General features: G+C 46.2%; 1 protein-coding gene and 1 long non-coding RNA gene across 3 annotated transcripts; one reads left to right on the top strand and one right to left on the bottom strand.

Annotated features, from left to right (window-relative positions):
• Nucleotides 1–1,392: 1,392 nt before the first annotated feature.
• On the bottom strand, nucleotides 1,393–9,738 carry LOC130164245 (uncharacterized). Of its 2 annotated transcripts, none has more exons than XM_056368851.1 (4): nucleotides 9,517–9,738; nucleotides 6,288–8,830; nucleotides 5,386–5,520; nucleotides 1,393–4,514 (listed from the first exon to the last, which is right to left on the bottom strand). In XM_056368851.1, exons 1-4 carry the CDS (start codon nucleotides 9,607–9,609, stop codon nucleotides 2,249–2,251), a joined length of 5,037 nt encoding a protein of 1,678 aa, XP_056224826.1. In that variant the 5' UTR covers nucleotides 9,610–9,738; the 3' UTR covers nucleotides 1,393–2,248. The 2 variants fall into 2 exon arrangements, with proteins under 2 accessions (XP_056224826.1, XP_056224827.1); XM_056368852.1 differs by having other exon boundaries at nucleotides 5,386–5,517.
• Nucleotides 9,739–10,520: 782 nt separating this feature from the next.
• On the top strand, nucleotides 10,521–12,238 carry LOC130164378 (uncharacterized). Its single transcript, XR_008826597.1, has 3 exons — nucleotides 10,521–10,672; nucleotides 11,444–11,570; nucleotides 12,070–12,238. It is a non-coding gene; the product is annotated as an uncharacterized LOC130164378 (long non-coding RNA).
• Nucleotides 12,239–13,196: the final 958 nt, after the last annotated feature.

Here is a 13,196-nt window from a genome sequence, read left to right as displayed (position 1 = left end):
AATTAGTGTGGGAAAGGCGCTCTGTTGCTCCCCCGAGACTCATTATCCCTCCTCGTTCTCTTCCTGCGTGGGCGAGAGGAGGAGGAGACAGACGCAGGAGGCGACACAGTGAAGGACGTGGAGTTGGAAAGAGGAAGAAGAGGGGAAGTGAGGAAGGAGTGATGAGGAGGAGGAGTAGGAACGAAGTGAAGGTTCTTCTGGCTCCATCTGGTGGTGAGAAACATCAACTGCATTTCAAATCCTGAACTTCAAGTGTTTCCAATTAAAAACAGCTGATTCTCCACAGTTATGTTTAAATTGTTCATAAAAACAAGGTCTTGAAAAATCCTAAAAATACAGAATTCAGTTTCCTTAAATAAAAGCCTTAGGATGTCTTAAAGTCTTAAATTTCATTTAAACAGATCTTAAATATCTTCGGTGTTAAATGTTTTTATACTCAGTTGTGTGGTGTTGGGAGATGTTTTAATTTTAATAAAAACTTTAATGAATAACTCTTAATTGGCTAATTCATTTATTCAAGTTATGTCACTTATCTGAGCCAAGGTATCACTAATTCAATTAATTACATCATGATAAATTACTTGTCCACGTTGCTCGTCCAGCAGACTTTGTCCCGTGTGATGGTGAGACAAGAATTCAATTTTATTCTATCTGGTATTAAAAAGTCTTAATGAATCTAATGAACTCTATAACAGATAACGTTGCTTTTTTTAATGTTGGATAACAGAGATATGGATCTTTAAATGTGATTGCAGATTGATTTGATACAGGAAATACGGAATATTTAAGGTATTCAATGCTTATACCAGCGTCTGAATCCATCAGTTTGGTGTTTTATTATTTTTATTAGCTCATAAATTCAGTTGTTAATCTTTCACACTTCATAATAAGCCATAAAGCCTAGAGTTTCAAACGTTAGTAAATGGTTAATAAACTGATTAAAGCTGCAACTGACGATTCTTTTCACGACCAGTTAATCGATTCATCGAGAACAAATGTTTTGTTTTGTCAGAAACATTCAGTTTAAGATGAATAAAACCAGCTGATATTCACATTTGAAGAGCAGGAACAAATGGATTTCTGGCTTTTATCAATATTTAACTGATAATGAAAATTCTTGCTCCTTTATTAATTAACTAATCGTTAAGCTCCAGGTCGATGATAGTGATGATAGTGTCGACCTAATGACCTCGAAACCAAAGAGTTAGAGAGCTACAGGAAGTTCTCACAACATGGCAACCAACACTTATTAAAGATGAATTATTGATTTATTATCCAATACTAAACCATTAGTAACAACTTGTAAAGATTGGCTAATTAGAAAACGGCACCTTGTCATTAGTTGTTTCGCGTGGCTTCGAGTTTCCAGAGATTCAAGGAACAAAAACAGCGTCTCACTCTGAGAAAACCTTTATTCAAGATTCTTCAACCCGTGAGGTTTTTCCTACAGAACATGTAAACACACATATTCACTCATTTATTACATGATGAGCAGACCGGGATGACGCTGCAGCCGTGTCTCATTATTGAAGGATTTTCTAAAAGTGACGTCCAAATGTTTCCATTATTTTTTTTTTTATGTTAGAAAATGTTGCTTTTTCACTTCATCCATAAATTCTTATATTTATTTCACTTTTACTTCGATTTCCATTTGATTTCAGACTACAGCTACTGTTTTATACAACATGTGACCCAGTTGTGATTAACAGACGGGGGCGGGGCTTAATGTTTCCCCAGAGACGGGTTAAAAAAATGGCAGGAGACTCCACCTTTAATGTTTGTCTGAAGGCGGGCTTAAACATTTTCATGTGACTTGTGCATCAGCGGGGGCTGGAACCAATCAATTATCAATAATCATCATAACCAGGATATCGACAAATTAACTCTAGTTTATAAATCAAGACTAAATCTTTATCTCTCCCCTCTATCGCAAACAAAAATGGTGGAAATGGTAATTAATATTGTAAATCATTATTATCATGACAATTTTTTTTAAATCAATATTTGTATCAAATATATTGATCCAAGTTTCTCAGTGTCCCAGCCCCAGGAAAACAAATCACATGTAAAAACAATTTGCTGTCAGTGATTCAAACTTAACTTTTGGGATGAAACAGGCAGTAAGGGGTTAAATTTTAAATCAACACAATTTATCTTAAACAATTAAACAAAAAATAGCAACAGAGATAAAAATCGAGTGTTCGTCCTTTGAGTCTTCAACACTTAAATCTCTTTTCATGAGTGTGTCCTATGTGTGTGTGTGTGCGGCCCAAACTCCGCTCGCCGAACGTTCGTCAATGGGCGACCGCGAGTCTGAACGAGTGTCAGCGCCGGAGTTCCACTGGTTCTCAACGGACCCGGGGAAAGACGTGATGCGATTGTCTGCGTGGAGCTGGAAGTCTCTCCGAGAGCTTTTCGAGCGAGCGTCAATGGGGGCGTTATGTTTGGAGCGGGCATCAACGGGGAACTGTGAGTTGGAGCTGGGGTCAAAGTGGTTGTGATGTTTTGAGTCAGACTGGCGAAGGTCTGAGCGGGAGTCAACAGTAGGTTCGGCTCGAGAACTGCACTTCCTGTGTGCAGTGTGGAAGGTGGAGGAGGGGGGTAAGGCTGTGTGGTTGGAGTGTCCATCAATCATAGTGGTGACAAAGCGAGAAGAATGCAGGTTAGCCGACTGCGGAGGACTTCTACGATGCAAATCAATAGGTGGCGGGTGACCACCGGGCGATCGATCCCCGTGATTGATTATTGATGATGGCGTGCCATCGGCCAATCCTTCTGAAGCTGCACTGGAAGAGTGGAGATCAACAGTAGATTTGGGACTTCTAGGATGCAAGTCAACGGGTGTCAACCTGCCACTGGGAGCTGCTGTTGGCACCGAGTTCAGTCTCAGCTTTTGTGACAGGTTCTCTCTTTTATTGGAAGAGTGCGAGTCAATGGGTGAGAAGGGATTCTGAGTCCTGGATTCGAGGGACGAACCCGAAACAGCAGGTGACGTGACGTTAGAAGTGACTCCTGAGAAAACACCACTACCTGCCGGCGTGCCTCCAGCACAAACACTGCTGGAAAGATGGAGGTCAACGGGTGCTACCTGACAGGAATTCATTAAAGTCTCATTCCTGCAACCTCCGGAGGTAGAGTCAGTGCGCGCTCGTTTCTCTTTGGACCAACCGGTATCAGCTGAATGGAAATCAATGGCAGATAAAGAATTCACAGGATGTAAGTTAATGGGTGAAGATCCGACACCACAGGAAGGTGTTTCCTTTGTGCTTTCACGACAGGAATGTAACTTTGAAGAATGAAGAGAATTCAAGAAATCCAGATGTGGAGTGGTATTTTCAGACCCAGAAGATGAGTGGATATCAATGGGGGGTTTGTGACTTATGGAATGGATCTCAGTGGTTAATGCTCGGACTTTAGGAGAGTCAATAGGTGCTAAATGAAAGGAAGGATGCAGGTCAGTGCTAACGCTGCTAGCAGACGCCAAAGCGCTCTTTAAATGTTTCTTCAGCGTTGAAATGGGCGGGATGACCTGGTGATCTTTGGGCGGATCGGGAGACAAACGGGAGTCGACGGGATTTGAATTGAGGTCAACGGGATTATTTACACCAACTGGGTCAACGTCGATGGAGGCATGAGGTGAGTGGAGGCCTGCGGGCGACCGGTGTGGACTCCCAGCGTCTTTGTGTTTTAATGGTGGTGGCGTGTTTCTGTTGTGTGACCGGACAGGACTGGCCTTTTTTAGGAGTGGAGGGATGTCCACGCCCTCGTGTCTGACTCCGCCCTCCTTCAGCTGCTGAAGAGAAGGCGGCGGCGGGGGCGTGGAGGTACGACAGTCCGACTCCTGATTTTGTTCTCGTTCCACAGGCAAATCGGCATCGGGACGTCTCGTCTCAGCCAACCAGTCGCCCTGATTGGAACGAGCCTGAAGACATTTTCTTCTGGTGTCGGGGGAGGAACTAAAGTTCGAAGACGAGTCACGTTTAGGAACAGCAATTTCCTTCAGGTCATTTAGGATGGTTGCTAGCAGACAGCTGTCAGAGGTTGTGACGGGGGCAGAGTCTTTGTCTCCTGGCCGCCGAGCGTCCGCACTCGTTGCCTCTCTTGGATGATTATCAATGGTCGTCTTCGTGTCGTCCTTTCTGATTGGTCCATGTAAGTCCGAGGACAGCCCTCTATCATCACTCCACACCAGCAGTGAATCACTCTCTTCGATATTTTCCACGTCCACGTCATCGCTGTTGTCGCTGTTATCGATCGCGATGGGACCCGATTGGCCCGCTGGCTCCGTCTCCGACCCGTCAGATCCCCGGTCTAGGATGTCAACGGGAAGCTCGCCAATTTCACCTTCCAAGGCCCCGCCTACGCCGGCAGAATGCACCAACGGGAGAGGAGGGAGGTCGGAGAAGTCGACGGTCTGCTGGCTGCTGAGCGGACTGCTGCTGCCGCTGCTGATGTTTTTGTTGTTGAGGTCGTCGTGGCTGCTGTCGCTGTCGAGGGTGATGATGACTGGAGAACTGAGAGGAAGAAAGAGAGTGTCAATAAAGTTTAATGACCTTGAATCTCAGACAGGAACAGAGTTATGCAGCCTCTTGATGAATAAACTCTAACTGTAAAAAAACCTCGTCCCTGCTGATAGTTTACTCTGAGTGGAGATTTATCTTTACAGATTTTTAAATCTAAACATTTCATTTCATTAAATAAATGAAATTCTTGGCAGCAACTAACCACAAAAGAAAAAAGACAATGATGAAAAAAACTGAATTGATTTATAACTGATTAATTTGACCATTTGTAACCACCAAATGTTTTATAATGGACTAAAACATTTTGCAGTTTTTTTTTTATTACAGGGAATTACAGCCCTCAGACATTTTTAATCGGCCAATCAAAAGGAAGTATTAATAATAATAAACTATTTATAAAGCACTTTTCATACAAGAGATGTAGCTCAAAGTGCTTTACAATAAAAAAATAAAAAATAAAGTAGTGCAATAAAATAAGGACAATGAAAACAGACAGTAGATGATAAAATAAGTAAATGGGAATAAAAACAGAAACCATATTCAACAATAATAAAAACTGTAACAACTGAGTTATCAGTCATTTTTCACCAAATAATAATCTACTAAAAAATTGCCCTTTAATTAGTTCATTTGTTACAACAGCTGTTGTTCTTCTTGTTGATGGGACTAATGGTGGCAGGCCGCCCCCTGTTGGCTGGTTTTACAACTGCAGGGAGTTTAAACTCAACAGGAAATCATGATATTTGTTTAAATGGTTGATTTTAATTCAGTAATTACAAGCTGTTCAATAGTTTCCACCACGTTCACGTTGTAATTAAATAAAAAGACTTTTCGGCAGTTAATTCGACCACGTGGCTGCTACCTGTTGTGTGGCATCTTTCGGTGGCGTTTCCTGCGGCGTTTGCGGGCGGGAGGTTGTGCGGCGTCGGACATGATGGTGCCCTCGTAGATGATCTCCACGCTCGGACTCCGGTCTTCTCTGGACCTCCTGCCGCTGCTGGACCACAGACACACAGACAGACAGGAAATGAGGGTTAAAACGTGGATTTTAACCCGGGACAATTCCACATGTTGATGAGATCTGACTTCTTTAAACAGCAATACAGTTCAACAGCATCACAACCTCCATCCTCCAAACTGATCCTTCAGCTCAAACAACAGTTTCAACACAAACTGAAACTAAACATCTGAGAAACAATGAATTCTGGGACGTGGGGATAATTGTATCTGAGGAGTCCCACGATGATAACAGTCTTCCTGTTTCCTGGAGAAACCGTGGAAATCGAAACGCAAACCACGACCATGTTTTCTGGGACTGTTGGAGACAGATGCACAAAGCATCTTTCAAATGTGAAATCTGTCTAAAATAAATAAGAGTTAGTAATTATAATATTTTGGATAAGAAAAGAGATAAATATTTACTGAACAACTACTGGTGGCTGATAAAAAGACTCTTAGCAGGAAACGGTTTTAACTGGAAACTGGATTAACTATGTCACACCCAATAAGCCTGATTCTATTTTCACAAATCCATAATTTTATTCCAGAGAAAAGATCCCTCCCTTTGTGTTCAAGCTTCTTTTTCTTTGTTTCTTTTTCTTTCCTATAAACTTCATAAACATTTAGTAACACAAAGGAAACAAAAAACAAACAAAAAAACAAAAGAATCCCCCAAAAAGAAGAAAAACAATATATATATTAATAACAAACAAACAAACAAAATGAAAAAGAGAAACAAACAAAAACAGGAAGTGTCGCTCTCACCTCTCTCCACAGTAACTACTCTCCCTCCTGTGTCTCTCCCGTTTCCTCCCTCCCTCTCTCTCCCTCCTCCTCCTCCTCCTCTCCTTCTCCCCCCTCTCCCTCCTCTTCTCCTTGCGGTGGCTGCTGCTCGGCCTCCAGGTCGGGTCCTTGTCGTTGCTGTCCAGGTGGCGGCTCTTGTACTTCCTCTTCCCACCGGGTTTTTCTCTGTGGTGAGTGTCGCCGGGGGAGAGCGAGGGCGTCGGCGGCGTCTGCGGTGGTGGTGAGGTCGGCGGCTGCGGGGAGGAGCAGAGGGGTGAGGAGGAGGAAGAGCAGGAGCGCGAGGAGACAGAGGAGGTAAAGGGGGAGCAGTGGTACTCCCAGCTGGAGTCGGGCGGGCTGGGCGGCAGCGGTGAACCGGACTCAACGCTGGAGTAAAACGGCGAGGGAGAGTGGGAGCGGCGGTGCATCATGGCGGGATAGATGGATCGGTTTGGGTTGTACAAGGTACCACTCCTCTCCCGCCCTTTCCTCCTCTTCTTCCTCCTCCTCTTCTCCCTCACCACCTCACTACCACACTGCTTCCTGTCTCTCCAGCTCTCCGGCCGCTGCTCGCTCGGGCTGAGCGTGCACACGGACTCCCGGCTTCGTCCCGAGCTCACCGACCAGGAGCGTGCACGTGAGCGACGCCCACCCGCCTCGCCGTCTTTCTCCTTCGGCTTGTCGTTCTGCTCCTCTAGGTAGGCGCCAGATGTGGAGGGAGGGATTGTAGGTAGGTACGAAAGAGGAGGGGTGGTGGAGGGGAGGGGCGGAGCATCCTCAACCATCTTTTCCTCCTCTCTCTCCTTTTCCTCCTCCTCCTCGGTGTCGGAGGAGAGCTGCACCAGCTCCGGCGTCCGCTCTGCGATCGGCTTCTTGTATCCAACGATCAGACACTCCTCCTCCCCCTCCTCCTCCCGCTTCTCTCCCGCGTCCTTATTGGCTGACTTGTGTGTGTCGGGGCTGAATGACAGTGAGGAAAGTGAACATGACGGCTCGGCAGTGGAGTAGGAGGGGCCCGGCGTTTCGTCGTCCCAGGCAGACAGGCTAAGGCTACTTCCTGTTTGAATGACATCATCGTAAGTGCTCCCCGCTCTCCCTTGCAGCCTCTCCTCTGACATTCCCCCCGCCCGGCTCTCCTCCTCCTCGCCCTCTGATATGGCGATGACGGAGCTGCTGTCAGACGGGCTGCTCGTCCCATCTAGCTCCATGGCCGTGGCGGGCGGCTCATACACCGCCTGCAGGTCATAGTTTTCCAGGCTGAGCGGCGAGCGGGCGAAGCTGACCAGCTCGTGCAGGAAGTGGTCGGTGCGAGCCAACAAGAACGGCCGCAGCTCTTCTTCTATGGTCGGCGTGTCCTCCAAGCCGTGGCGGGCCAGCCGTGCCATGATGATGCGTTGGACGATGTCGACCAGCGTACCGTGAGCACCATACAACACCGTGAGCTCCCGCCGTAGCCAGGGACGGAGTCTGTTCAGGTGGGCTGGGTTGCGACGGAAGCTCTCTGCTGTGATGTCACGATGCTGCGCCTGGTTACCGCTGACCCCGGCAACACCGCGGACCCGTATGCCACAGCGGTAGAGCGCGCGGCGGAAGGCCACAGTCTCTCTCTCCCTCAACCGCCGCACAGTTCCACCTTCTCGCTGCAGCCGCTGCCTTGCCGCCAGACGGGTCATCAGCCGCCGTGACGCCCGGTCGTTGGGGGCAACTGACACTGCCCCCCCAAGGCCCGTCAGTCCCTCAAATATCACGCCGCGCTCTGCCAGATCTGCCCCTCCCCTCATCCTCTGCTGCTCCAGGTCTTCCCCCTCCCCACTGTCCTCAGCGACCATGGGAGACACAGCGGGATGGTGAGGAAGAGGGGGGAGAGGAGGAGAGTCCAGGTACCATTCCCACACCCCCGTCCTCTCCCCCGTCCTCCTGCTCCCCCCTCCTCTCCCTCCCCTCTCCCTCCTCCGCCTCCTCGTCGTCGTTGTCTCTCCGCCGTCTGTTGCCCTGTGCCTCCTCAGCATCAACCGCATCTGGTGGTCGCTCCTCGCCGCCGACGCCATTGCGGCCACCATTGCCACAGTGGCGGCCACGCTGCTGTTGGCGGGCGCCGGCCGCAGCGTGTACTCCTTGAAGTCGTCCTCGGCACGGACCGAGTGCAGGATGGAGGCGAAGGGCTGCTTGCAGAGCGGACACTCTGCCTTGTTGTGCGACCACTCCTGGATGCAGGGGAAGCAGAAGCGGTGCAGGCAGCGGTCCAGGTACGCCAGGTTGTTGAAGCGGTCCAGACAGATGGGGCACTTGGAGTCAGGTGATGCCTCCTCTGCCGCCACCACCGTCCTCGCCGAGGCCGAGGACGTGGGCGGAGAGGAGGCGGTGGCAGCAGTGGTCGAGGTGTTACTGGTGTTTTTCCTCCGGCTGCTGCTGCGACCGCCGGTCTCTCGACTCCGCTCCTCCTCCTCAGCCGGCTGACCGCCTCCCGCTGCACCTGCACCATCACGACGGCGCACACGCAGTTTCATGCGTGTGGGCGCCATCACCTGAACACAGAGAACAGACCGTGAGATACTTTCAGGGTCATGTGATCACTCCTCAATTTCTGTGTGTTATTCTAACAGTCTAGTCACATTGGTGTCACATTGTGACTGTGTTTCTCCCAGACAGATCATATATAAGATGAAAGAAACCTGAAGCAGCTGAAGGTCTTTAAATGTTGTTTGTATTTTTGTTTGTCTTCTTCTGTTGTGTTTGAACAACCTCAGACCTTCAGCTGTTCAATAAAAACTACACCTGGTGAAGGCAAAGCAGCTGTCTCAGGTTACTTTCATAGAATGATGCTTCAGTTTACATCATCAGTTAGTTTTTCAGTGGTAGAGCAACAACAAAAGTTAACATAGAGCTAAGCTACATTCACCCTTCTTCTTTCTACTTCACCATTACAAAAACACAATCCTCGGGAGAGAACGACGCTGCACATCTAACATTTTAGCTGCTACTAGCCTAGCATGCTAACGCCAGCGAGCAGAGCTGCAATAGCATTTATCGAGCCGGCAGTCTCAGATATCCTCCTCTCCGCTCGCTTCAGACACGTTTATCAGTCTTCTATCTAACGGCTCTGACCGGTGGCAACCGCCGGTAAACGCTCGTCACACTGCAGTAGAAAACGACAAACACAAAAACGTTCCTTCTAGCTTGTTAGCATGCTAACGAGGTTAGCTCTCCGTACCTGAGCAGAAGTAGACTCCCCGGGTCGCTCCGGGAGCTTCTCATCCGGGTTTTTTCTCCTCCTCCCGGCAGAATTCCGCAACGTGAGCGGCATCCGCCGTCGGCGACGTTATCAGTCTCCCGGGCTCCGTTGCTCTGATCCGTTCAGACCTAAACTCCGGTTAGAAACGGAGACATTTGTGTCGGTCGTTTTTGTCCGAAAGCACAGCTACTCACAACTGGAATGAGAAAGATGCCGCGGTGGATGATGGGAAATGGAACGTAATAATTTTTCTTGAACCAAAGATCGCAAATAAAGAAGATGACTCATTGAAACCACAACAGACGAACCGTGGGTCCACATTTTGTCTTAATAAATCATTATTTTGACTAAAACCACCATTTGTGTTTCTTGTTGCATTACTCTGGATTAGTCATAGTCACCTCTGGTTTATATATAAGTAGGCCCAGCGTGTTTTATTGGCGTAAGAAAGGCAGCGTGAGCCTGAATTTACTTGTTCTTTGCCAATTCCATTAAAACACAAGAAAATACATGTGGAGACTATGGGGTATTTAGATCTAGACCATCAGAAAATGGAAACAAATTAAGTACAAATACCTTAGGATTGTACTTGAGTACTTTGTTACTCTCCATTACTGCTCAACACTGACTCATAGCTCAGCCTATGCCCATGCCAATTCTATGTGTGAGTGCGTGTGGTTCCAGGAAAAGGAAGCAGAGTAAGACATTGTCTTTCTGATTTTTCGCTACGATCGTAACGGTTGTGTTTTCAGTGCTGCCTCCTAACGGTCCGAGTGCAGAACATACATCTACCCCGAGAGAGCAGCCAGGTAAAACTGTCTGTTTTACGTCATGTTTTACACAAAGTTTTGTAAATTAACCAGGAGAGGAAACGTGTTAAAGAAGATCTTTGAAAGGCTGTAATCTATTATTTTAATATAAAGTCAGTCGTTTAAACTGCCGACAACACTCCGAAACACAAGATGGCGCTAATGTCCGTTAAACGGTGGCGAAGCAACAACCGCTAAACTCATAAAGAAGAGGATGAAGTACGCGGTGTAAACAAACAGAATCGGTGTTTCGGCGGGTAGAATCTGGATTAAATGAGAAGATGGAGACATTAAGTAGACGGGGACTGGACAGGATCTACTCTGTGGTACTTTAATTACACCCGGTTTCAGTCAAATGTTGCTCTAGGGGACTGGAAAGGCTGTGTTAAAGTAGCTGCTAACGGCTAGCTAGCAACCAGTTAGCAACTAGTTAGCAACCAGCTATAAAATGGAAAGCTTAAAATAAAGATTAGATGATGAATTAGTGACATTAGCTGGCGAAGTGGTAATAAGATGCACATTGATTATGAAAATATAATAATGATGATAATAACAATAAAGGTAAACTTTATAGGATAAAGCCTCTAAATAAAAAGACAGCAAAAGTAATGTCATAATAAATAATGAAATAAATTGAGAATCTATTTGCAGACAATTATGTTGGTTCTGAAATGGGATATGATAAATTGAAATGAGATTTTAGTTAAATATGATGGTATTAAAGATGAATAACAACCACCAATTCTGGCACTTGTGTGTAGATCTGCAACAATGAATCGATTAGACGATCAAAAGGGAACTTATCAGCAGCTGTTTTGATAAGCAATTGAATGTTATGAGTCATTTTTCCAGCAAATGAGCCAAACATTTGTTGAGTCTAGATTCTTAAACAATAAACAAAACAAAAAACAAGTTTCTAAATAGAAAACATCTTTCTATTCAAGTAATATTTTATATAAATCTCTTAAACCTGAATTTAAGCTGAAAACAGTTTTCAGTTCTAGCTATTTTAAATACGGTTGTGTGGATGTGTTGGTGTGTTCATGTATGTTCACTGTAGTAGCAGCTGAAACACGTCTTTGTTTCTCGTCTTTCAGGTCTTCCTGGCGGTCGTGGTCTTGTCCTGGTCTTACGTGATCTACGCCAGCAGGATCGCAGCTCATTGGCTGCTGGAGAAGAGGACCACCGCCCTCCAGGAAGACTGACACCTGAGCGTCAGTTCACGTCAGTGTTTATGCACAAACTACACACAGTTGTGGGTTAGACGGGTTTAAACCTGTGTCACCTGAACGTCACTAGAGGTCACTGTGGTTGAGGATGAACTGAAACCTGCTGCTCACCTGGTTTCAGAATAAGAGCTCACATCATTAATTCATCATAAATGTCGGATTAATGTAAATAAAACAACATCAATCAAATGTGTTAGTTGATGAGTGTAAGGAGGACAATGTTCCACCAGTTGTTCTTCTCTTTATCACCATTTTCCAAGTGAAGGAACAGTTTTGTTTTTCAGACTGACTCTCGGCTCCAGGTTCAGTCAGTTTATAGCAGAAAAACCAGCTCAAGTAAAAACAAAGGAAAACATTCAGCTTGTCAGTAGATCACAAAGTAAATGTGCTAAACATGACGTTACCTTACACATATGTTATTTATTTTATTAATTTGACAAATATTTATATAGTGCCAGATTGACTGAACGAATATTCTGTTTTTTTGTTTTTAGATTTTTCAAAACTCTGTTTCCTGTCCGTCGTCCTGCTCTGGGATCAGCTGATGGACCAGTTAAACCCAACCTGCTACAGACCTGACCGACAGAGACCTACAGAGACCTACATAAACCTGTAGAGACCTGTAGAGACCTACAGAGACCTGTAGAGACCTACAGAGACCTGTAGAAACCTACAGAGACCTGTAGAGACCTGTAGAGACCTGTAGAGACCTACAGAGACCTGTAGAGACCTACAGAGACCTGTACAGTTCTGCAGAGACCTACAGAGACCTGTAGAGACCTGTAGAGATCTGTAGAAACCTGTAGAGACCTGTAGAGACCTACAGAGACCTGTAGAGACCTACAGAGACCTGTAGAAACCTACATAGACCTGTAGAGACCTACAGAGACCTGTAGAGACCTGTAGAAACCTACATAGACCTCGAGAGACCTACAGAGACCTGTAGAGACCTACAGAGACCTGTACAGTTCTGCAGAGACCTACAGAGACCTACATAGACCTCTAGAGACCTACAGAGACCTACATAGACCTGTAGAGACCTACAGAGACCTGTAGAAACCTACATAGACCTCGAGAGACCTACAGAGACCTGTAGAAACCTACAGAGACCTCGAGAAACCTCTAGAGACCTACAGAGACCTACATAGACCTGTAGAGACCTACAGAGACCTGTAGAAACCTACATAGACCTGTAGAGACCTACAGAGACCTGTAGAGACCTGTAGAAACCTACATAGACCTGTAGAGACCTACAGAGACCTACATAGACCTGTAGAGACCTACAGAGACCTGTAGAAACCTACATAGACCTGTAGAGACCTACAGAGACCTGTAGAAACCTACATAGACCTGTAGAGACCTGTAGAAACCTACATAGACCTGTAGAGACCTACAGAGACCTACATAGACCTGTAGAGACCTACAGAGACCTACATAGACCTGTAGAGACCTGTAGAAACCTACATAGACCTGTAGAGACCTACAGACACCTACAGAGACCTACAGAAACCTGTAGAGACCTACAGAGACCTCCTCAGCTCCTCACTGAGTCTTCTGTATGTGGAATAAAAGGGGCTCTGTGATATTTATTGAACCTGCTCAGACCTGCTGTAGTAATTCC

Source organism: Seriola aureovittata, chromosome 23 (genome assembly GCF_021018895.1).
Source record: "Seriola aureovittata isolate HTS-2021-v1 ecotype China chromosome 23, ASM2101889v1, whole genome shotgun sequence".
In the NCBI taxonomy this organism is placed as follows: domain Eukaryota; kingdom Metazoa; phylum Chordata; class Actinopteri; order Carangiformes; family Carangidae; genus Seriola; species Seriola aureovittata.
The sequence above is the reverse complement of the archived record's forward strand: the minus strand, read 5'-3'. Positions and strand labels throughout refer to the sequence as shown.